The sequence below is a fragment of the Varanus komodoensis genome, unplaced genomic scaffold (genome assembly GCF_004798865.1).
Source record: "Varanus komodoensis strain SLA01 unplaced genomic scaffold, ASM479886v1 scaffold22, whole genome shotgun sequence".
In the NCBI taxonomy this organism is placed as follows: domain Eukaryota; kingdom Metazoa; phylum Chordata; class Lepidosauria; order Squamata; family Varanidae; genus Varanus; species Varanus komodoensis.
The window spans coordinates 4,550,585-4,573,887 of NW_025335606.1; the positions used below are offsets into that span (position 1 = coordinate 4,550,585).

Sequence of the window (23,303 nt, forward strand, 5' to 3'; positions counted from 1 at the left end):
TATTTTCGTGGTCGTGTGCATCGCCTCCTTCTTTTCTTCGCCCTCCCTCCGGCCTCCCCCCTCCCCCTCGCTCGCTCCCTCCCTCCCTCCCCCCGTGCTGCGTGTGTCTCCTGCACAGCCATCCCTCCTTCCTCCCCCCGTCCTTCGCTCCCCCCCATCTGACAGTTCCCAGCGCCATGGCTTTCGTGCACCAAAACCAGCGACAGAAGCAGCAGCAGCCGAAGGAGCAATACCTTAGGGGGCTCTTGCAAGGGACTGGGACCAAAATCTAAGCCCCCACCCCTCCTCCTCTTCCCGCGCCCCCTCCCCGGTCCCGCGGCCCCCGTGCACACGCCTCCCCGAGCCCCGGACCTTGACACGCATCGCGGTCCGGTTTTCAGAGCCGCGGAAAGCAGAGAGGGCGAGAGGCAGCCCGAAGTCTCGCTCGGTTGGCCCCAAGAGATGGGTGAGTGCTTCCCGGGATCGGGGCTCCCGGGCAAAGGGGGCTGCTGCGAAGTGGTGGGGGCTCTGGGGGCGGATTGGAGGGATGCCCGAAGCGTGGGCGTGCTTCAAAGTTGCTCTTTGCGGGAAGGGGTGACGCGGGAAAAGGGTTCCCCGCTCCTTAAGGGTCTCGGCGCGTGTTTTGTTCAAAGTCTTCTCTCGTGTATAGATAGCATTTGGGGGGTGGGGGGTGGATCTGCTTAAAATCCAAGGGGGGCGGAGAAACATGTGGGGTTGGCAAGGAGTTGGCCCAAGGTCTCGGGCTGTGCCGCGGTCCGAGCTGTGCTTACTCGCGAGTAAGCCGCGCCGTATTCCACGGGGAGGGGGTGGCTACATACGCGTGGAGCAGGCTTGCCTCCCCCGACTCGTTACCTTGAAATAAGAGCAAGCCCCCCCCCACCACATCAGACCCCGGATCGGGTCGCCATGCTGGAGGCGCTTGCTCTGGGAGCAGAGCCCGCTCCAGGCAGTTGACTCCGAGTAAACCGGCTTAGCTGCGGCGGCCGTCCCTTTGCGTGCACTCACGGAAACACGGCGGGACTTATTTGAAGAGTCAACGTGCTGTGGGGATCCGGCAGCAGAAACTGCCGTGCGGGGCAGGCTTCCTTGCGAGAAAGCTGCGCTCTCACAAGGCGGGGGCGGGGGGTTCCTTTCGGCTCGAGCTGCAAAGGATCGCGTTGCAGAAGCCACTTCCTGGAGAGTCGGCTCCGTTGGCAAGCCGGTGCGGCTTGCTCCCGAGTAAACCTGAGCCGGATCGGGCTGTTCCCTCCCCTCCCCGCGCGATCCAACTCCCCTCCCCTTAGCAGAGAATACGTTCGCCTGGAGGTGTGTCCCCCCCGTAACCCTTGACGGTAGCACGGGCTGGGCGGCGAGGCATGGCGAGGTGGCGGACTCGGCGTGTCAGACGCGGGCAAAGCGGGCGCAAAATAGCCATTCCGTCTGGGTTGTAGCCTCGGCGCGGTTCCGCGGGAGCAAGCCCGCTTTGCGCGGGCTTGTGTCTGGCGGGGATGCCGAAGGGGAGGTGGTGGAAACAGTGCTTTAAGCCTGTCGATACGTAATTTTTGCTTTCTGCAAAACGGAGTGCCCCCAGAAAGCCCAACAAAACGCGCCACCCCTCCAGCCAGGCCGATTGAGCCACTGGTGCTATTTTGACATTGGCAAAAGGACGCGTCCAGTAACTCCAGCTTGCAGCCATAAACAGCAGAGGGTCTGCATAATTAACAATGCAGGGTTTCTTTTTAGCAACACCCCCTGCCCCTCCTCCTCCTCCTCTCCTGTTTGTGTCGGAGTCAACCTCGTTAATAGACCTACTACTAATAAATCCAGGATTACCCTTCAGCCAGCCTCCCTTTTCTTAGCTTTCTTAAAAAAAAAAAAAAACACCCTTCCCCCGCGCAACAAACAGCAAATCGCACTGTCTGTCTGTCTGTCTGTCTCTCCCTGGAGCCATGCTTGGAGATCTTGCAAAGACTCCTGCGCTCACAGAGCTAGGCGATTTTTGGTTTGTTGCTTTGGCAAGATCCATCAGGAAGATGCTGAAGGTTAAAAAGGAGGGAAAGACATGAAGCAAAGGCAGAAAGACTGGCAACATAGGGGGATGGTGGTCTTCCAGCTTGCCTTTCCCCTTCCTTTACTCATCCCTTTCTTTTAAAAGACTTGTGTTTTAAAGGCTACGTTAATTTTTTCTTGGCTGGTAGTGGTAGCTGCGGTTTGCGATCAAATAGAAACCTCGCACTTTGTGTGTGTGTGTAAGCGTGTCCCCTTTTCAGTGCAGTGTGTGGTTATGGCAGGGTCATAGAAGAAAGGTCTAACCACAAGGCAAGGGACGTGCTGCGTCCAGAAAGCGAGGGGTGTGCAGAATTCGGTTAGGGGGCTTGTGTTTTGCAAAGCAGCTACCGCTTTATTAGGGCTTCTCCCTGCCTTAGATACTACCGCAGAAGCGATGGTTTAGGGACCCCGTCATGGTTCCTGGGAAGCAAAGATTCTTCACTTGCAGTAGAACTGGCTTTCGTACTGTTTGTTCATCTTGATGTGTTCGTGGCAGCGGATCATGTTCCAACCCGTTTGCAAAAGAGAAACTTTGCCAGGTTGAGAGCACCCAAACCTCCCGGGGCTTCTTGGAGAAGAGCAGTTGATCTGTCTACCCCCCTCCGCGCGCGCACACGCACACACACACCCACCATGCAAAGCTTTTCCACCCTGTGTCCTTTCCCTCCAGACTGGAGCAGGTTCTGGGAGCGGGGGTGTGTGGCGGGGAAGCGTGGTTTGCATGCGCGGGGCTGGATTGCTTTGTTGGAAGGCGGGGAGCTGGCCTGTGGGGGAGCAGCGTGGGGCGGGGAGGGCGCGCGGATGTCGACCCGCTCGGGCGGCCGTCAAAGGCCAGGTCAGTTCCTGTAGGGCGGGCTCGGTGACACCTCCGCGGACGGTTTGTCGGAGACCCACCTCGCCTCCCTGCCCATTTCCTCTTTGCCTGGAGAAGCTGAAGTGCAAGCCGCCGTGAGGGCGCGCGCAGGCGCGCGCGTGTGTACGGAGGTGCGTGCATGTGGTCTGGTGTGTTTACGATGTTTTAAATCAGCGAGGCTCCATTTTCCAAGAGAGGAAGAGAAAAAATCAACAGCAGAGGGCCGATTTCCAGTGTGTAATGTTTCCCTTCCACGAAAGCCTACCGAGGCATGGATTCCCACAGAAGAAAGCATTTTTCAGGATGTTTCCAATCCATGCTGGTTTAGCAGGATGCTTAGTGAGCTGGAGAGTCCGTGGGTCACTTGACCCATTTCTCCTTGTGCTGCTTGTTCCTTCTTGGTCTTGGCCGAATCCTAGAACTGGAGAGACCTCATATGCATCTTGCCGGCCGTCCTTGGGCAAGCTGGTGTCCTCTAAAGAGGTTGAACTGGCATCTTCCATGTTCCCTGTATTCTCGCTGGCAAGGTAGCTGTGTCCATCCCATCTGGCCAGCTCCAGCTGGGGCAGGCCTGTGTAGTATACGGAATCCATGCATGACGTCTTGTATTCTGACGTGACTCCCCTGCCCCCCCCCCAGCCCCTCGGGCCAGATTCTCATGTGGGTTCTGCTTCTCCAGGAAGGCAAACTTCATCTGCTCAGAGAAAAGAGGGCTGGAGGGAACTGGCATGAGGAGAGATCCCTGTGAAAGCTGACTTGAGTTTGGAAAGCAGTTGTGCCTGGCACTTGGAGGAGGAAGGGGGTGGCTTAGACCCCCTCTCTGACTTAAATGGGGAAAGGCCAGAGGGTAGTCCAGGCTGAGCCCTGGGAGAAAGAGGCGGCGGAGAACTGCACGAAGGAAAAGCATGCAGAGCCCGCTTCCTCCCTTCCTCCTGCCACTCCTCTTCTCTTCCTTTCTATCCAAGGCAGAGGTGTTTCATTAACTGTAGGAAGTAAGCAGCCCAGAAGGGTGGGCAGTGGTGCTTGCTGGCCTGCGGTGTTTGTAAGCAGTGGAACAAGTGAGCTAAGCTGGCCAGTCCGGCGGGGGGGGGGGGCAGCCACCACGCCATTGCCTTATAAGTCCATCTGTGGAGTTTGAATGGCCCTCACAGGCGACCCTCCTGTCTTCTTGCCTGGGGAGTGGAAGGGAAGTAATCCGATCCCTTCCATACTGACAGGAAGATTTTCCAAACTGAGGATGCCTCAGTATTCAGAACCCAATGGGAATGGTTTCAGCGGCTGGGTTATTTTTTAAACTCACCCTGCATCTCCAAAGCAAAGTGGTTGCAAACGTGCATAGCTGGAATCTGCCAGAGGAAGGAGGTCGAAAGTAATCCAGTGCCTGGGATTTCAGAGCAGAAAGATTTTTTTTAAATGCTTCTCACTGGTACCATTGAGGGATAATGGGAAGAACCTCCTCTATTTTCCAAACTTTTAATTACATACGGCAAAGGTTTTTTGTTAGTTTGTTTTCTGTTGCCCTATGTCTGCATACCTTTTCAACACTTTACTTTGGTTTTATACCCTCCTTATTTCTCCTTTTTGAAAGTTGTAATCCTGGGCTCTAGCTTAGCTTCATCAATAGGACCCACTTTTCAGGGTTTTCAGCAGAGGTCTCTACCTTTCCTTCCTGTCCGTGGGATTGGACTTGGGAACTTCTGTGTGCAAAGCACATACTCTACCACTGATCTGTGGCCTATTGATAATCTGCTTTTATTTCTTAACTCCCAGATTTGTTACCTTTCTGTCAGCACCCTCGGACCCTAAAAAGCCTTGACAACAGGTTCAGCAGCCAGTATTTCTTCTAGCCTGGCTGTACAGTGATGGAGGAAAGCTTCGCCTGAGGGGTTTCTGGTGGCATCTGTGGAAAAGGAGGGAGGCGGAAAGTAATTCAACAGGACGGACCTGGGTGGTTGAATTTCTTTCTCCACATTGGACTGATTGGAAGCTGAGGAAGGGCAGGCCTTGGAGGCAGCAGGGAGTGAAACCTCCACAGGGGCTGATCAGCAGCTCTTCCTGCAGGTTTCTCGGCAGTTCCATATCACCTGGCTGTGTGTGTGGAAGATACACTCTGCAGCCATGGAAAATGGGTCATGGGTACCTCTCCTTAATGGAGACCCAGAGCAGAGGCGGGGGGAGCATCTTCCCAGCATGCAACAGGTAGAGTTGATGTTGGGGGTCAGCACTGCCAGGTACCTGCTGGGGCTTATCTGCCCCCTCAGAGCTGAGGGGCGACTTTGCAGAGTGGCGTCTTACTTGAGTGCCCTCTCCATCAAATCTTGAGTTGGCAAAGGGAAGAAGATCAGATGGATCAAAACTGGCATGCCAGTGGTTGCCAATGAGTTTGAAGCAAGGTGGATAAAAGAATCCATTTTTAAAAATAAAATGGATAATTTAAAATTTATTTTTATTTAAATTGGATTTTTAGAATAAAATGCTTTTTGGGGAAAAGCTATCTAAATATCATTTCTTATTTAAGTTATATTCATCATGGAATAAGGATTAGTTTCCGATATAGAATATGTAGCATGAGGCTGCATATTCATGCAATGTTTAAACTTTTTGTTAAATGAATTTTATTAATCTGTTCACAATGTCATGCTCTTCCAGAGATTTCTGTAAGCTTATTGGGCAGTTTTTCTGTCTAGAAGATATTATCACAGATGCTAGGTTTTACAGTTCTCAGAACTGTGAATTCATGTTTGCAGAGATAACATGCCTCTTCTTCACAGCAAAAATGTTATAAACATTAAAAGTTAAGAAAAAGAGCACTATGCCACTGTTCCTTTGCAAATCTATGCAGACAGAATCAACCTCTTAACTCTTAAGTGCTGAGTTTCAAAACATTCAATGAATAGAAGAAGATTGTTAGGAGTGGAATAGATCTGCGCAAGAAGCTAACTGTGAGGAGGGAGGGGCAAGCAGTAAAAATGAAAGTGAAACCATTTGAGCAGAAAACTCCACAGGTCTTTGGATCTTTTCATGTATAGTCTGAGGTTTATTGTGCTATTTTTTCCTGGAAGAGAAAACCTTTAATGACAGCAGGCCATAAAAGAGACCCAATTTGTGAATATTTTAGTGAAGTTCCTCTACCTAAGGGTAGGGCATGCATGCATGCAAATTATGTAGACAGCCATGATTTAAATCTAGCCTTACTAGTGATTTAAATTGTGCTTTAAATAAATCCTCCCTGGTTTGAAGGGCCTTGTCCAGGGTGTTTTTGGGGAGCAGGCCCTCCCTGGGCCAAGCTTCCAAGGTGAATCTGGCTGGCTTTCCTTCACCTTGTGATGCTTGTCCTGCTCCTAGCCGGTGGCCAGAGGAAGGTGCCCCAGTAACGACTGGCTGATCAGTTGAGGATGCAGCCTTGCCAGGCACCTTTGCAAATATACACACGCTCATTTTCCTCCTTTGGTAACTTTATGCAGCAGCAAGCTGAGGCCAAGCCACCTGGATGCCACCTTTGTGGGCACGTGACCAGTGGGGGAATTGGGCCAGCGATGGGCCAGCCTGTGTGTTGTTCTCCTAGGCTGAATCCTCCCCCATCCAAAGGCAGAATTAGTGGGCGCAGGCCCCTCCCACAAAATTATATATCTATTGCTCATGGCTCCCATCAGAGCTTGTGCTCTGAGTGACCCTGGCTGCCATGACAGTTTGCTAAGCAGCAGTTGTGCGGGGAAGAAGGAGTTGCTTGTGGGGGGCTTGAGGCCCAGACCGGGGCCCCGTGGTCCATCCCTAATGGCGCCATTGCAGGAGGACATGTGAGCTGCACCTGTATGCTCAGATTTGCAGGGGGAGAAGGGTCACTGGGACCACTTGGTGAAAGGTTTTGGCATGCAAGGGTGGTATGTGGTGGGTTGTAGGCATTTCCTTTTTTTAAAGCACACTTCGGTCCTTGTTAGTGAACCTATCAGAATTCAGAATTAGGACAGTTTGGAGAACAAACTTCTTCAGCTCTGAACTGCCAAGCTAATTATGAATCCTGAGCAGCCTTTCCCAAAGTTCAGCTGCAGCGTCTCATTAGCATGACCCAGAACCATTGCTTGGCACTGTGATTCCTTGGAAATCGGACAGTATAGCCAAGCAGTTCCTCAAGGTATCTGAAGACTGCCTGCTTGCAGTATGATGAATCTGTCCAGTGAAGCGTGTGGGCAGTAAACCTTGGAGAAGGCCATGTGCCTCTAGGTTTCTCCCCGTTCATCCTGGGACGAGCCCCATGATGTCTGGGGCAGCTGCAGTGGAAAGCGAGTTGCTTTAGGTCTCTTGGAGTCCACTCTGCTGAGTTGACTCAGGAATATCCCCTCTGTGTGGAGACCACAGCCCTTTCTTGTGGACCTGGGCTTGGTGAAGACATGCAGCGTGAGGAAGCAGGGGATGGTAAAAGGATGGGGATCTCCTTTTTGCCCACGTGCCCCTCCTTGAATATTTTCCCTGCTTGGTTCTGTTGATTTACAGAGCTACATGTGGAAGAAGCAGATTGCCTGGAGGCGCAGTCCTAATTCTGGAAGCCTAATTCAGTGCTCCAAAAGCAACTGTAGCTCCTACAGGTGCTTCTTGCAGGCCAGATGCAAAACCTTGCAATTCCTTTCTCTTCCTCTAGCTGAATGCAGACGGTCTCTTCCTTGTCCCTTCCTGAGAAATGCACACACCCAGGTGGAGCATTCTCAGCTGTCAGCCTGGTGGGTAGATAAGAGGTGACGTACATCCTCAGCTGACAGATTTCCCATGAATCAGCATTCCCTGGTAGTGGCCAAAACGACTAAGAGGGACAGTGTACAGTGCATAACACTAGCTTCGAAAATTTTCCTGCGGCTTTTGCTCTCCAAACCCAGAATAAAAACGGAAGAATTTGTGTTTGCGTTATTTGTTTATATTTCATCCAGGTTTGGCAATATGCAGGGAAATAAAACACAAGCCTGTCAAGGTCTCTTGACTTTCACAAAGCTCGCTCTGGCTAATGTCCATATCAGATTCAAAACAGTGTGTGCACATGTTCAAAAAATTCACATGTGCACATTGTCAAAAAATGTGCATCTGTTGTGAGCAGTTTGGGAAAAGTGCACATTCTCTTTTGTGGATTAAAGCACAATAGTGTGCATCTTGCAAAACCGTGGCCCTTTGTGTGTGTATTTTTCAAATGTACACGTTTCTAATGCATGCTCCTTTCAAGCTTGCATTGCATTGTAAACTTGGAAGTGTAAGGACTGCAGCTGCAGATTGAATTTAGGTTTGGGAGGTGTATTTACTAGTGTAAATACTAGTCTAAAATGAACTGAAACAAGTTTCTCATACTTCCTTATCCAAGATTGCTTCTGAAAGCATCCTACAAATTGCATTCATTAGGAGGAGATCACATTAAATAAATGGAGTTGGCTATTTATGATAAGAAGTAGAAGGGAGGTAAGGCCTGGATTTTACTATTCCATATTCTTCCTTTTCCACTACTTTGTTCTTTCTGTTCTTTTTTAAAAAACGTAAGCCAATTGTTGAACCTTCACAAAAAGCCACAATTAGTCCTCAGACCAGTGTGGAGAGAGAAAGACCGCTGCTATTTATGTACTGTGCAAGAAACTTCACCAAACATTTTCACTTCTGGTAATGTTTGGTGGAACACTGAGAAGCTAATGCTGTGTGTTCCTGGAGATCATGGTGAGTGGAGGTCACGGAGATGTTAATCCACAACTTTCGCCCACAGCAGCTGGTGGCTGGCAGCTTGTTCCTGTAGTGGTCATGAGAAGAGTGTTTAAACAAACCTCATCTGCACATTCAATGAATATGCAAGGGAATAGTGGAAGCTGGTCTGTTGGCCATGCCACTTCTGTGCTGACCAAAGCCTCTCCCACAGTGGTCAGCCTTATGGGAACCCTGATTGGCTATGGGAATCATAGCCAATCAGGGTTCTTGCTTATGGAGATGGCCGACCCACAGGGCCATTTTCTCAGCTCCTACCAAATGCAGAACCACCTGAGGTTGTGTATTCAGCATGCACGGGAAGGTGCTTGCACACTGAGCATTGGTGAGAGAGGGGCCCTGCATGTTCACTGCTCCTTCACCCTGGAAGGCCGCCAAGCTTCCTTGTCCACCTATGCAGCTGAATGCAACAAGAAATCCTCATAGCTGTGGCCGCCCTGCAGAGCTGTGGCCAAGGGCACAGTCCCACTGTCCCTTCATGCTTTCAATGAATGTGTGAGCAAATGTGTTGGCACACTGCCAGGGCCTTCTTTCCCAGAAGTAGGTGCCAAAAACAAACCAGGAATTACTAGCAGCTTTCCTTGGAAGTAATTCCAGAACTCCTTGGGTGCTGCTTTGTCTGTCTTACGGTGAAGTCAAAAGTCTGCCCATCTTAAAAACAGAAAATAAACACCTTCAGATCTCAAGGAAGCAAGGGGAGTCATAGCTTTTCAATGTGATGGGCACACATCTTCTGCATTCCAAGGCCTTGATTTCAGGACTGCAAATGTGTGCTCAGACCCCCTCTGGCACACTTTAAAGTGTACGTGCATTGTCACCATCAAAGTCTTATGAAGGTCCCCTCCATGCAAGTGAGCGGGCTGGTGAATGAGGGGCTGAAAGAAGCAGCCCCTTTTAAAAGTCTTGCTTGGTTTTCTTGCAGGCTGTGGAGGAAGTCGCACATGCAGAGTCCATGGCCAGCCCCTCCTTTGCTAGCCAATCCAGTTTCAGTGGTGGCCACTGAGGAAAGGGCTTTGATCTCTCTACAGCTAGTAAAGAAGCCAGTGGCAGAGCCAGGGATGTGTGACACTAGAAAAAAGGTTTTGTTTGAACTCGGTGGACTTCCAGCACGCTCCTGTGCTTACAGCCCAAAGGGGGCTGAATTGCTTTGGATGTTTGTTTTGTTTCTTCGTTTGTTTACTTCTGCAACATTACGCAGTGTATTTGTGCAAATTCGGAGCCAAGGGCTCCACTAGTGCCACTTGTGGACACGGGGGCCAGCTTACTTGCTTTGAGTCATTGCGGATCATTTTGTTTTAGCATTTAGCTTGTGTAGGATGGAAATGCACAGCTTCCAATGCATATGCAGGCATTCTGCTGTAACCTTCCTGGCAAATTTGCGCAAAATTCAAGCTTCCACTGAGCAAAATGTGTGCCTGTCAGGGAGGAGCAGTCCCATTTTTTGTGCCTGTTTCCATGTCTTTTTTTTGGGGGGGGGGGCAAATTGTGTCTGGAGTCCACAAGCTCGGTGAAGTTGTGTTGGACTGAGTCAGCTCCATCACAGGGATGTGTGAGGAATCTGTTACGGGGATGGGAAGTCATTGGAGTTCCTGACAGCAGCTCCCTGGACTTGGGCCCGCACTTGTGAGTCCGACTTCCTGGCAAGCAGGCCCAGCATTCACACAGCACTCACCAGTAATCGAGTCTCGTGCAAACTGTGTGCAGTCTTCTGCGCATAACTTGCGGTCTTCATTCCTCTGCTGCGCCTGATGGGGAAGAAGGTTGTTGGTTGTGCAGCTTGGACTTCCTTGAGCTTTTGTGTACTTCCTCTTAGTTTGGCTTGCTTTCTAAGACAGGGACATCCAGGAGAGAAGTCTGCGAGCTAAAGAGAGATGGATTTCATGGAGCTTCATTGCAACTCTGGTTGTTGGAATGTTATCCGTGGGGCCAAGCTGTGAAATTCAGGTGAATGTCCACCCCCGTGGTGGATTGTGCTTGTGCTCCTAGGCAAAGTGCCCCACTTCTCTGTTACCTCCAATACAGCTGACTTGCGAAGGAGAAGCCAGGCACTCCCTTTCTCCTTGCCACATGGACTTGCGATTTTTAACTTTTAGGTATTTTTATTTTCGTTCACCATTTTGCAAGAACAGAGCAGGCACATAAGACGTCTTGCGCTACTCACATTTGCAGGCTTAGAAACTTGGTCACCTCCCAATGTTTCCTCCCCTTTCCTGGTTAAAGGACACGCTGGGCATGGCCTGCCCTGCCATCTGGGTGCACCTGATAGAAGTGAGGGTTTTCCTAGCGTGGAGAAGAAAAGTGGTGGGAAGAGAGGCACCGCTAAATTTCTGTGCATCAGAGCTAAATTTGATGTGCAGTTGGCACCTGTTGCAGTTTGTCACAACACGCCTGCCCCGTCCATGTGTAAAGCGGTCTTATTTTAACGCTGAAATAAATGCTTGTCCCCCACCTTTTCAGGCTTGGTAGCCTTCGGTCCTTTCCACCAAACCCGGCCCGTATCTTGCACCAGAGGGAGGTGGGTGGGTGACGGAGGATCCCACGTTGTGGGGTTTTTGGAGAAGCATGGCCAAACCACTGACTTTCAGCCACTGTTTCCATGGTTGTGTTGATGACATGTCTGAACAGGACGGGCTAGGCAGGAGTCATATTGTTTCCCTCCATTTCCCTTCCCTGTGTGCTGAGTATCTCGGATTATAAACTTGTCAAGGACAAGACCTGTATTTTTAGTTGTGCAGTGCCTCGTTACAGTAGGCAGGTTGGGAACAATGGATCACAACACTGCAAAAGCCTTTGAAAGTGCTGTGTAAATAAACAGTCATAATGCAAGGCCTTTCGGGTCACAAAGGACTGGGAGAAAGTTGTTCCCATAGCACTTAAGCTCAGACTCTGGAAGGGCTGTGATCTTTGCAGATTGTGGGTGAAGGTGTCCGTGCCTGGGACGTCCTCCCATTAAAAATAGAAATGCAGGTTTCTGTTCATCATGACCAGGGTTGCCATGTTGCAACCCAGAGATTCGTGGTGACATGTGACAACTGCTGGCATTTTATATGGGGAGGTGTACCTCTTAAGTAATTTGTGGGAATCTCCAGCTCAACATGCAGCAACCCTACTCGTGGCTGCAAAGATAGTTTGGAAAATGTGAAGTGGGATGTCAGAAGTCCCAGATGGACCAAACAGGGTCCCCGATATTAAGAGATGGAGCTATTTTAGCTTTTATAAGGTCTTTGTCCCTTTTCATGTCTACCAGAAGCAGAATAAATTACACAAAATTGGCCTATGCAGGCCCGCTTAATTATTAAACTTTATATGACTAACAGAATTCTTGGTGCAGAATTTTAATGCAGTATTTGTAATTGATGTTTGGGTGCACATCCCAGGCTTAATTCTTTTCCCTGAGGTGTGAGGCTCAAAACCGTGTTGCTAGTCTGGGAGCACAGTTGGGAATTTGCAGGAAATGAGAATCAGTCCACTTGAATGCAGAAACTTGGCCAGTCTTATTTTATTTCTTTATTAGATTTCTATCCCAGCTTTTTCTTTTTTAAAGCGCGCAGAGCAGCTTACATAATTCTTCTTCTGCTCTCAGTCTTATCCCTGAAGCAATGACCCTGTGAGGCAGGCACTGTGACGGGCCCAAAGTCACCCAGCGGGCTCCATGATTGAGCAGGGACTGGAACGTTGGTCTTAACCACTGCACCACACTGGTTCTTAAAAGTTGTTCTCACCTTCTAGTCCTCATGTAAAAACTTTGCACCATCTCAAGCTTAATTCATCAAACCAAACTATGGAAAAGTCTATGTACTTGTTCAGGAAATATTATTCTGATTGGTTGTACTTTGATCTCTAGGTTTAAGTATAGAAACTGAGCCCCGAAAACCTCAGAGTTTTTCCTCCTCTGCATCCAAAGATGGGAGCTAGCTGCAAAATTACATGGTTGAACCTGTGGGCTGTAGCGTGTTGCTCTTGACACTGTAATGTTAGTGGATCAAGCCCCATCATGGTTTTGGGCATCACAACTCCAGGGAAAATTGTAAGTCTGGGATGTGCACCCCCAAATTATAGGTAGCAAGAGAAGCTGTTTGTCGGTCAGTTTTCCATACAAGAAGGAACTCAAATCTAACCCATCTTCTGAGATTTATTCATTTATAATGTTATATTCTGCCTCCTCATTGCATTATTTTATCATTATTATATTGGATTTATACTGCTTTTTTCTCCTCTCTTGAGGAACCCAGTGTTGCCAACAGAGCTCCATTTTATCCTCACAACGACAGGCTTGTGAGGTAGGTTGGCCAGAGTGGCCCAGGGCGTCCAGGTGAGCTCCATGGTCGAGTGGGGACTAGAACCCAGATCTTCCAAGTCCTCAGCCCAGCAGTCGCATCACCACAGCTCTCAGCTTCTCCACAAAGATTACCAAATGAGGTTGAAGATGTGGAAATGATCAATATAGAAGATCCCAGTACTTCACACAATCCATAGTTATTGTTGGAAGTAGCCAGAGCATCAAACTCTGTTGAAAGCTTAGAATAAGATGGAGCCAGGAACAAGGGCTTTAATCTCTTTCTGGAAGCCAGCCAGATGGAGGGCTGAAGGGGTGAATGGCAAGGCGATCTATCTAAGAACGGCTTACTTCTCATTTCAGAATGTGAGGAAACGCCACGCATGCAAGCACTTCTAATGCTTGGCATAGGTTGCAATGTAACCCGTGGCCTATATTATGTATACTTCTTATCAGCAAAGTTTCCATAAGTTATAAAATGTTTGGCGCATCCCACAGGCAGGGAGAATTCTGCTCTCCTCAGAGCATTCCCTTACTCAGAGGGGTCTAATCCCCTCTGCTTTATCTTCCTCCTTGGGGGGCTTTCCTCCCACCTCCTCATTTTCTTGCAAGCTAAAGTTTGGGTTTGGGCTTAGAAGATGTGCTTTGATTTTGACTCTTGACTCAATCACTTGCAAGAGCCATTCCTGCCTGCCCGCCCCCCCCCCATGCCACTCCTTGGAGGTGTGAATGGTCATTGTGGTTGGAAGAATTGTCATCCTGATAAGAGGCTAGTTGATTAAGATCTGTGTGCTTTAACGCAGAATTGTTCTATAATCTCTCTGTTGATAGCAGACTGCCTTTGGAATTTGGTTAGCTTCAGTTTAATGAGAGGAGTTTTGAAAGGTTCGCCTTGGTAACTTAGATAAATAACTTGGTAACTTAGATAAATAACTTGGTAGCTTAAATAAATAAAATTACAGAACTGGCCTTTGAGGAGTTCTTTGCAAACCTAGCACCCTCCAGATCTGCTGGTCTGCAGCTCCGGTACTTCCCAGTTAAGGAGAGACAGATTTTGTTGAATTCATGGATTGTTAGACATCATCTCAGTGGATTTTTTTGCACCCAAATTCTCTTCTTCTAGTGCACATTTGCATTAGTTAAAGCAGTTAGCACTGAGGCTGATTGGCACAAATCCTTCCTCTCGAGGGAAAAAAAGGTCTGCAAGGCCACTGAATCCACATGACTCAGGAAAAAGCCAGTCTGCCCCGGAATCCACACATCAAATCTAAAGAAATCCAGTTCATTGAAATCCACTGCAGTTGTCTCCAACATGTCTGGTTTCAGTGCACTGTATGTGGTTTAGGAGCTGGTTTAGGCTGTCCTGTTGCCCATATTTCTCACATGTGTCTTCTTGGAACGAAGGACGTCCATACTGGACAAAAATGCATGAAATGCCATCTTTGCAGGCCAATGAAGGTTTTTGATAAGGAAACATGGCCGTGAAACATGTACGGCAAGTTCAAATGAAGTAGACTTCAATTTCACATCCAGGCTAGTTGAAAATTTGCGTCTTTGTAGCCTCATTAAAGTTGGGAAAATATTTTGCAGACTTTCATCTCTGAGCTTAGCATCTTGGAAAGCCATGATGGATCTTGTAGTAGAAGTAGCTCTTCCATGCTGGCTGCTCCTAGGATTTCTCCTATTTCTAGTGCTATTACTATTACTGGTAGTATTTGAAATGTATTTTACCCCTGCAGTGTACCTAAACTATCTAAGAGAATGACCTTACCTGAGTTGGCAGTATGCCCACAGGTGTACTGGAGAGGTCTATGAAGCTTTTCGGACTTGCATGCAGGTACTATAACTATTTCCACTTCTTCTGGTGTACATCAAACCATAGCCAAGCTTAAGAATTGGCCTGAATTATTCATCAAGAGGTATGCAAGTTACTGGCTTAGATTTCATCATGACTGGAGCTGAAAATGTTCCTGCGAAATAATCGCATGTGATCTAAAACTCAGGAACGGATCCCTCTATCCCCACAGCATAGCCCACCATCTTTCCCCAGTGCATGCAAGGTTTTGCATGGATGAGTGTCACAGTTTCAGGAATGAGCGTATGACACCTTGAACTTCATATGCAGCATGCATATGGCAGTGTGTATCACTCCACATTACAGCATGGAAAACAGGCTCTGAACATGGCCCAGAATGTTGGGTGAAATTGGATGACCCGAGCTGTGCTTCCTGCCAACTTGTGAATTGACTGGCTGCATTTGAATTCATTGACTGCCTGAGGCTTGTGTGGGTTCTCTTTTCTCCTCCAGCATAGCTTGGAGTTATATTTGGAAGTTTCCTCTTCTCTTTTAGACTGTCTGCACCTTGTTCTGCAGTAAAAGCTTGGAGAGATTTGGTTTAGCCTTAAACCAACTGGGTTTACCCTGACAAGACAACTTCAAACCATAGTAAATAAAGAAGACCATGGATAATATGATTCACAGTTTTGGGTTGAGATCTAATGCTGAGACAAGAATGGAAACTTCTAATCTTAGTTACATCCATGCTTGAGGAGAAAGAACCTGGGCTTTGCTGCAGAATGATGCTAAACCATGGCTCAACCAAACAAGGTTTAGTGTTACACAATATCTGGACCAATGATGGTTTTGGGCAAGGCACTCACTGTCATTTTCAATTCCTTATCTATAAAATAGAAACAGTCCAGTATCGCTCACAGGATTGCTGTGGGAATGAAGACGTCTGGGCCGTTTTTGATTGCAGAGGGTGCTGTGAATGGCACAGCATTGAGTCCAATCAGAGTATATTGCTCAGTAGACTCTGGGTCTGACCAGTTGCCATGTTGTAGCTTCCCTTATGGCTTGTAGTGGGTTCATCTACCCACTCGGCCAGTATTCCTCTCCACACAGTGTAGGAAGAACCCATACCTTTTCCTCTCCTCCACCATCCACATTTTATACACTTATGATGGGCTGGGCTTGTGATCATGTAGCCAAGCTGATGCATTCAAAATCTGACATTGTCTTGCTCAGCAGGTATATGCTTCTACGTTTTCCTGTGCTCCATGCTGACTAGGTCATGCAAGCTGAAGCAAAATGAGGTGTGAAATAATCCCCTTGTCGTGACCCTGGTATCTGAGGTTACCCTTGAACATCAGCTAATTCCAGCTCTGCATGGTGTTCCATGTTTACTGGCCTGCTGGAACCGTAGACCACGTTGCTTGTATGGACCTTGTGATTTATGGGGGCATCAGTTGTTTCGTCAGTTGCCCTCCCCTCCCCTCCCCTGTAATGTGATTAGCTACTTACATGGACAGGTAACTCTCTGATCTAATCATGGCATCTGAAACCTAATTGCAGCGTCAAATGTGATTCTGTAATCCGCTGCTTGGCACCTGGCCATCAGGAAGAGATTGGCTAAAGCACATGCATGTTCTTCTCATGTGCCTGAAGATGAATGTAAGGATGTAAGAAGACTCATGCGGCACCAGAGCAAAAGCTCAGCTCTGCTTTCTCCAAAATGATTCCCTGTGGGCTTCCAGAGTGCACTTTGCATGAGCCCTGGTCATAGTTCTTGCTAACGGGAGTTGTGGGCCAAGGCTCATTGAAAGCACCCACTCAGGCCAAATGTCTGTTTCCATAATGGCCAAACGGAGGACTGCAAAAGGCCACAAGCAGGGAATGACTTAACTGCTTCCTTTTGGTCCCATTTCCTGGTAGCTGGTGTTCGGAGGCATAGTATCTCAAGTATCTCCACATATCCACCCAGCTGGATGGAATACACAACAGCCATCGATAGTCTGTTGAATTTGTCCACTCCACCTTTCAAGACACCCAGATTGGGACTCGTCACTGCATCCTGTGGCAGTGATTCCACAGATTAAGGTCATGTTGTGCAAGGTTGTTCTTCCTGTTGCCTGTCCGACTGAAGAGTTGACATGTGCATATGCACGGAAGGGAGAGTATTTTTAATTTCTAAGCCCCAGCATAACATTTCTAGGTGTCTAGAACGCAGGGAACTTGGATTTTCATCACTTTTCTTTGTGATTATGGGTATCTTCGCCAAGGATGGCCATAGAATGTTGGGTCTAACTTGTTTAAATGGATAAGGTTTTACTACCATCCAGTTTTCTGTTTTGGGGCTTTATATGATTCATTCCTTCACACAGTAATTGGCTTCAAAGGATATTTGTAGAACATACAGACAGAGCTCTAAGACAAACAAGCAGGCTGGAACATTTCCCTTAGGACAAAAGGTGCAAGAACTTGGAGAGCAAACAAGAACAAAAATGAGTGGGAGAAACGTATACAGTTATGCACATTTGTGGCAAAAATCATGACATTGCAAGGGAATGGAAGACCAAATAGCCCAACCCTCTTCGAAGCCGAGTCCCCAGGCATCTTGAGTAGTGAGCAGAACTGTTGCTCTGAACAGCTTTGCTGTTTGCAGCAGAAATGTCACATCTGTGCTGAAAACTGCTTCCAAATTGTGTGGTCAGTGAAAGGTCGGATCGAGTTCCATCTTCTTTGGGTTTGTATAACATACGGTGGGCTTCAGGAGAGGCTCATGCTGAGAATTTTATTTCGCGGGGAGAGCCAATATTGGATGAACAACGTGTTGGGGGATAAGACTTGGGCTTCTCGGATTGACTAGGTTGTTCTAACTGATGGATAGGTGTAGTTTAAATTAAGAAAAATCTGCTGTTGGCCCTCTCATTAAATGGTTAACCCGAAATTAACCATGTAATAAGCTAGCCGCATTCACTCTCGCACTCATTTATTATTTTTATACATTTTTATTTTTCCAAGGAACTAAAGGCAGCGTACATTATTCAACTTGTCCTCTCCACCTGATCCTCACAACAACCACCCTGTGAGGTAGGCCAGGCTAAGAGTCTGCAGCTGGCCAAGTGAGTGGCTGAGTCCCGGTCCCATAGTCTTAACCACTGCACCACCCCCTGTAATGACAGCTTGTTAAGCTTGTTACTTTGGAAGGAATTTCCCTTCTCTTTACATAATACCAACAGTGTTGTGCAGTGTTGTGCGCTCGCACTGTTTGTACTACAAGGGCATGGAGGTCAAGCACCACCCCCTTGGAGTTCCCCAGAACCTCTGGGCAGGGTTGCATTCTTCACAGTAGCTGAAGGTGCAGAGGAAAATGAATTTCCCAGCAGAAGTATATTGCTGTGAGCAATACCCGTTCGAACACGGGGCTTTGCAGTGCTTGTCAAGGGGATCTTGAGGCTGTTGCGTCACAGCAGACTTGCTTCTTTCCAGAGTGGGTTTGTTGTTGTTTTTTGAATAAATTGTATTATTATTTTTACAAACTAAAAAAAAAAGAAACTAAAAAACATCAGTCATCAGAAACATCAGACCTGCTGGGTCAGCCCTCCATTTTTTTTAATAGCAATCCGTAAATATATTCAAGTCTACACATAGTCCCATCTCTCTAGCCAGTGATAAAAAGAGTTGATAGAAGTCTGTATTCTCTTTCTCCTTCAGAGACAAAGTCAATCTGTCCATTTCAGCGCAATCCAGAATCATTTTTAAAATCAGTTCGTCAGTGGCTGGTTCTTCACTCCTCCAATGTTGGGCAAATGCAATCCTCGCCGCAGTAATGACATGTAGAATCAAATACATTGCTTGTTTATCAACATCAGGCACAATGCCTACTTAGAAGACTTCGGATTTAAATATTAAAGATTTTTGCAACATTTCCTCAAGCCATATATTTAGCTCATTTTTTTTTTTTTTTGCCTTATCACAAGTCCACCACATATGATAAAAGGTTCCCGGTTCCAGAGCAGGATTGTTTATTTGGGATTCTGCTTGAAGGTGTGGGCAGTGGAGGCTGCCCCATTGAGCAGTGCATTTCAAAGGTAACCGCTCCACTAATGCATGAACTTGGGGAAGAAATCTTGCAACGACATTTTGCACTGGTGTTGGGAGAAACTGATGCGCCTTCTAAGTCAGAAATCCCATCCCTGAACTGGAAGCAGAATTTCTTCACTCTAAGGATAATCATCAAACCAATTTGCAGTCCCCGTTAAGGCTCCTTTCAAACATTACCTCAGAGCATTCTAAAATCTTAAGCCCTTTTGCCTGAATTTCTGGTGTGCTGCAAGCTTGAGGAAGGTTTTTGGATGAGGGATCATGAAACAGTTTCTTGGCAGATCACCAGTCTCTTTAATTCAGGAGGTGAAATCCAGATTTATTGTTATTAGTTCAGGTGGTGGTACTGCAGCCAGGTGAGAGCAGACATTCTATACACAAATCCATGATTATTTTATACACAAATAACCATGGTTTAAATAGAGTTTAAAAAGCAAATTCTAGCCACATTAAACAGTTTTCTTTCCTGCCGCTTTCCTCCCTCTTACCTTGTCCTGATTCGTCTCTGTTGAAATCCCTTCTCATTTGCGATGTATTAAAGCAGTCACCCCCACTTTTCTTTAAAATAATCTAAAGCTGTTTGCAAGGAAGGCAGGGTAAAATGTAACAGTATAAAACACAATTAAGCACTAAATTAAAAAGCAGCTCGCAGCATTAAAAAAGCAAGCAGCACACTGAAAACTGCACAGGCCCAAAGCTAAACAATATGGACAACGTAGCGCAAAGAAGCAGAATCCACAGAAATACTAGCCTCCTTGAGGGTTTACTGGAACTATCCATTTTTAATGTGGCAGTTAAAATAAAGATCAACCAGGTGGACTTCCTTAGGGTGTGCAGGTGCCAACACCAAGGGAGCCCTGCGCACTGTAGTCTGGCAAAGTTCCAACAGAACAGGACCTGGTCCAGAGGCAGCTTGCTGTGGTTTCATGGGAATTAGTAAGCCAACATCCTCTGTATAGGTCATCTTTTTGTGGAAGGAGGTATTCATGAATGTGGGGTTGTGTAAGCTCTTTGGAAAGTTTGTGGTAACTACAAACTGTTATTCTGGCAGCAATGCTAAAATAGTTTTTCCTTTTTTTAAATTAAAGGCTCATGATACCACTGCTGAGCCATTTCCTCACCTGAAATTTTTGAAGGATTCTCTTCTGCCTTGGTTATGGCAAAAGTATAATCGGATGCTGTCACGGTCTGGAGTATAAAGTTCTACTAGGGATTGAATGTTTACCACAGTCTGGGACAAGGCAGGTAACCCAGGAAGGAAGGAAGGAAGGAAGGAAGGAAGGAAGGAAGGAAGGAAGGAAGGAAGGAGGGAATACGATAGCAACACAGGGAACGCCAAGTGATCCAGGGCCAAGATGCCAGACTGACCGGTCCCCGTCTTGCTCCAGCAAGCAGCAGGTCATGCCTGAGCCTTAAGTAGGAGTGTGGCTTCTACCTCCACACTGACTGAGGATGCTTGGCGGCAGTGGAGTGGAGTTGTCTTCATGGCTGGAATAATAGAATCACGGAATGTTGGAGTTGGAAGGAGTGTGGAGTTGTCTTCATGGCTAGAATCGTGGGTCAGTTTCCCAGCATCATCTTTTTGCTGACATCGTAGAGCAAACAGCCTCGGCCATTGGCTATTTTTCAGACGGATTCAGGCCCAGCTCAGTGTTTCTTGCCGCCAGCACCCCTTGTACCCCCCGGCTTGGCTAGTCTGCCTGCCACTGGCACCTGCGCAGCCAGTTGGCCCTGCTGACCTCTCCTCCTATCCACCCTGTCATTTCTGCCTTGTGCCCCAGTTGCAGGGCTGGGCTAGCAGAAGTGGGTGGCCATCCGAGCGAAAGGAGAAGAAGCAGAACCTGTTGGTGCACCTGTCAGGTTGATCCAGAGAGCACCGTGAGTACTCTCTTTGCCATAGCGATGGCACAGTGGGACAGCCACTGGCAGAACTCTCCCATGCATGCGCTGGAGGCCATGGTGGCCCCTCCTGGCCAGGTGAGTGGAGTTATTTCCCACTCTCCTGCTGCCTGAGGCAGGTGGGATCATGGCAGGGCTGGCCCAGGAAGAATTTCCCCAGATTTGCCCAGATCTTCTCAGAAGAGAACTGGAGATTTTAAGCATTTGAATGCAGGAGGAAGGCAAACAGGCCACAAATACTTCCAGGTGTTCCTTCACCCCGAGGTAATAAATGTACAACCTAAGCAGCTTTGGTTGTCTCTGCCTCCACATTTCAACTCAATTCAACCTATCACGGTTCCTGCGTTGGCTTATCTCCAGTGGTAGACCGCAGCAGAGAGATTTCTAGTTCTTAAGAAACATTTGTATTCTTTATTAGGTTCCATAATAAGAACCTAATCGTGTCTAATGGTACTTCAGATACAACTGCTCAGAAATTGAGACATCCAACTATCTATTCAGTAATCAAATATTTAAAAGAAAGCATGGTTGTGTAGTTATAGAGTAGAACAGCCTTCCCCAACTTAGGGACCACCAGGAGTTTTGGGACAACAGCTCCCATCATCCCTGATTGCAGGCCATTTTAGGGATGTGGCTTGTAGTCCAAAGTTTCCGGTTTGGGGAAACTAGTTTGGGGAAGGCTGGAATGGAGTTGTGTGCTGAGTTTCTCCTCCGTCTGCAGCTTTCTACCAGGCACGTAGGCAGAGCTGGCTCATCTCTGCTAATCCATAAGTATCTCCGATCTGATGCGTAATGTGAGAAGTGGTTCTGAGCTCATTTACAGAAAGGTAGGATACTGATGCAGATAAAATATGCAGCTCTGAACTCATGGGTTGACCTACTTGAATGAAGTTATATCCTCTAAAGCAGTATCTGTAGTTCCGTGTTGTGCTCATTTTTCTGAGAGCTGTCAGTATTTTTTTAAAAAGGTGCCATGACCCCTGTTCCTCGCTGGGTTGAATAACTGTCCAAGTATTCTTGATGCTAACTTTTCTTGGAGTAGACCTAAGGTATCACAGCATATGAAACTGGGACTTTAGTAATAAGGTGAGCTTAAAGACCATGAGTTTGAAATTGGTGAGCATCACAGCTTCTGGGAATTGTCGGCTCAGTCTTGGCGAATAGCCATTCTAACTGTCTGTCTCTTGTGACATACAAGAGAGTTTGTGGTTCTTATTCAAACGTTTTGTGTGTGTGTGTGTGTGTGTGTGTGTGTGTTTTAAAAAATGGAAAAAGACCTCCCACCTTATCCCCACCTTTCTGTATTTTGGATATCTTTGATTGCTAGAAAATCAACTTATAGAGTAGTGAAAATGCAAAATATGCAACATTTCTTAGTCTAAAAGTTATGGAACCTAAAATGAGGATTCCCTCAAACACAATGTAAGTTCAAATGTTTCAGTCAGAGAAGAAGAAAAGCTTCAGATTTTGAAATGCATAGTCCAATCCCAGTTTGTCCCTGTATTGTGCTTTGAAGCATAAAATACCAGGATTCCAAATTCAGAATGTTTGTATGTCAAAACTTAGATATCCCTAAGAATTCAGGCTATGGAATAAAAATTCTGAACTTCAGTATTGTAGGTAGAGCAGGATTCCTCATTATGGTGCTCCATCCAGATATGTTGCACTGTGACCTCCTGCCATTCCTAGTCCACACATTAAAGCCCAGTACATCTAAGATCTAGAGAGCCCTGAATTAGCATCCCGTGAAGCACACTGGCTCACCTTGGGTCAGTCACCAGTTTTCATCCTGGGCTGCCCCAGAGGGATAAAAATGGGAAGATGGGTAAGACCATGTACGTTGCCTTGAGCACCTGGAGAAGAGGCAAGGTATGGATGCGATAAATCAAGAAGTGACCTTAGGTGTTAGTGTGCAGATCAGTAGCTGCTGAAATGCTGATGTCTTTTCTTTCTTGCTCTGTGTTCTCTTCAGTTGTGGACCTGAATGCTTCTGAGCTCTTCACAGTGGTTGGACTATTGGGACTCTAAGAGACTCTACTGAGAGCCATCGTTCACTGCCTGGGGTGTCCCCCTTTTTCTTCCCAACGTTCCCCCTCCACCCAAGGAAACCTACCATGGACCGGGGGATTGCCATGGAGCCACGGGAGAACCTGGGCACTTCCCGGCAAAGGGGAGGCGAGACGGATTTCTTGGGATCCGCCATTGCTTCTGCAAAGGCCCCACCTGCTCCTGGTGGTGCGGGAGAGCCTCTGCTGTCCTGCTCGGCCTCTGCAAAAGGAATCCCGGTGAGCGGTGATCGTATGGAGGCCGAAGAAGAGGATGAACTTTGCTCCGGACGAGATGTGGATTCCACTTCCAATGCAGACAGTGAGAAGTGGGTGGCTGGAGATGGTCTGGAGGAACAGGAGTTTTCCATCAAGGAAGCTAACTTCACAGAGGGAAGCCTTAAGTTGAAAATCCAGACGACAAAGAGAGCCAAGAAGCCCCCCAAGAACCTGGAGAACTATATATGCCCACCCGAGATCAAAATCACCATTAAACAGTCCGGGGAGCAAAAACTTTCCAGAGCTGGGAAAAATAGCAAAGCAGCTAAAGAGGAAGACAGACAACACTCCAAGAAGAAGGTAAGCGAC

The 23,303-nt window shown here is 47.5% G+C and overlaps 1 protein-coding gene across 1 annotated transcript in view; it reads left to right on the top strand.

The window, feature by feature from the left end:
- The first annotated feature begins 215 nt into the window (after window positions 1-215).
- SETBP1 (SET binding protein 1) overlaps window positions 216-23,303 on the top strand; it is a 278,530-nt gene continuing 255,442 nt past the window's right edge. Inside the window, exons 1-2 of the mRNA XM_044431478.1 lie at window positions 216-445; window positions 22,643-23,294. Coding sequence (XP_044287413.1) covers window positions 22,785-23,294 — 510 coding nt within the window. The 5' untranslated portion in view covers window positions 216-445; window positions 22,643-22,784. The remainder of the gene's footprint in view (window positions 446-22,642; window positions 23,295-23,303) is intronic.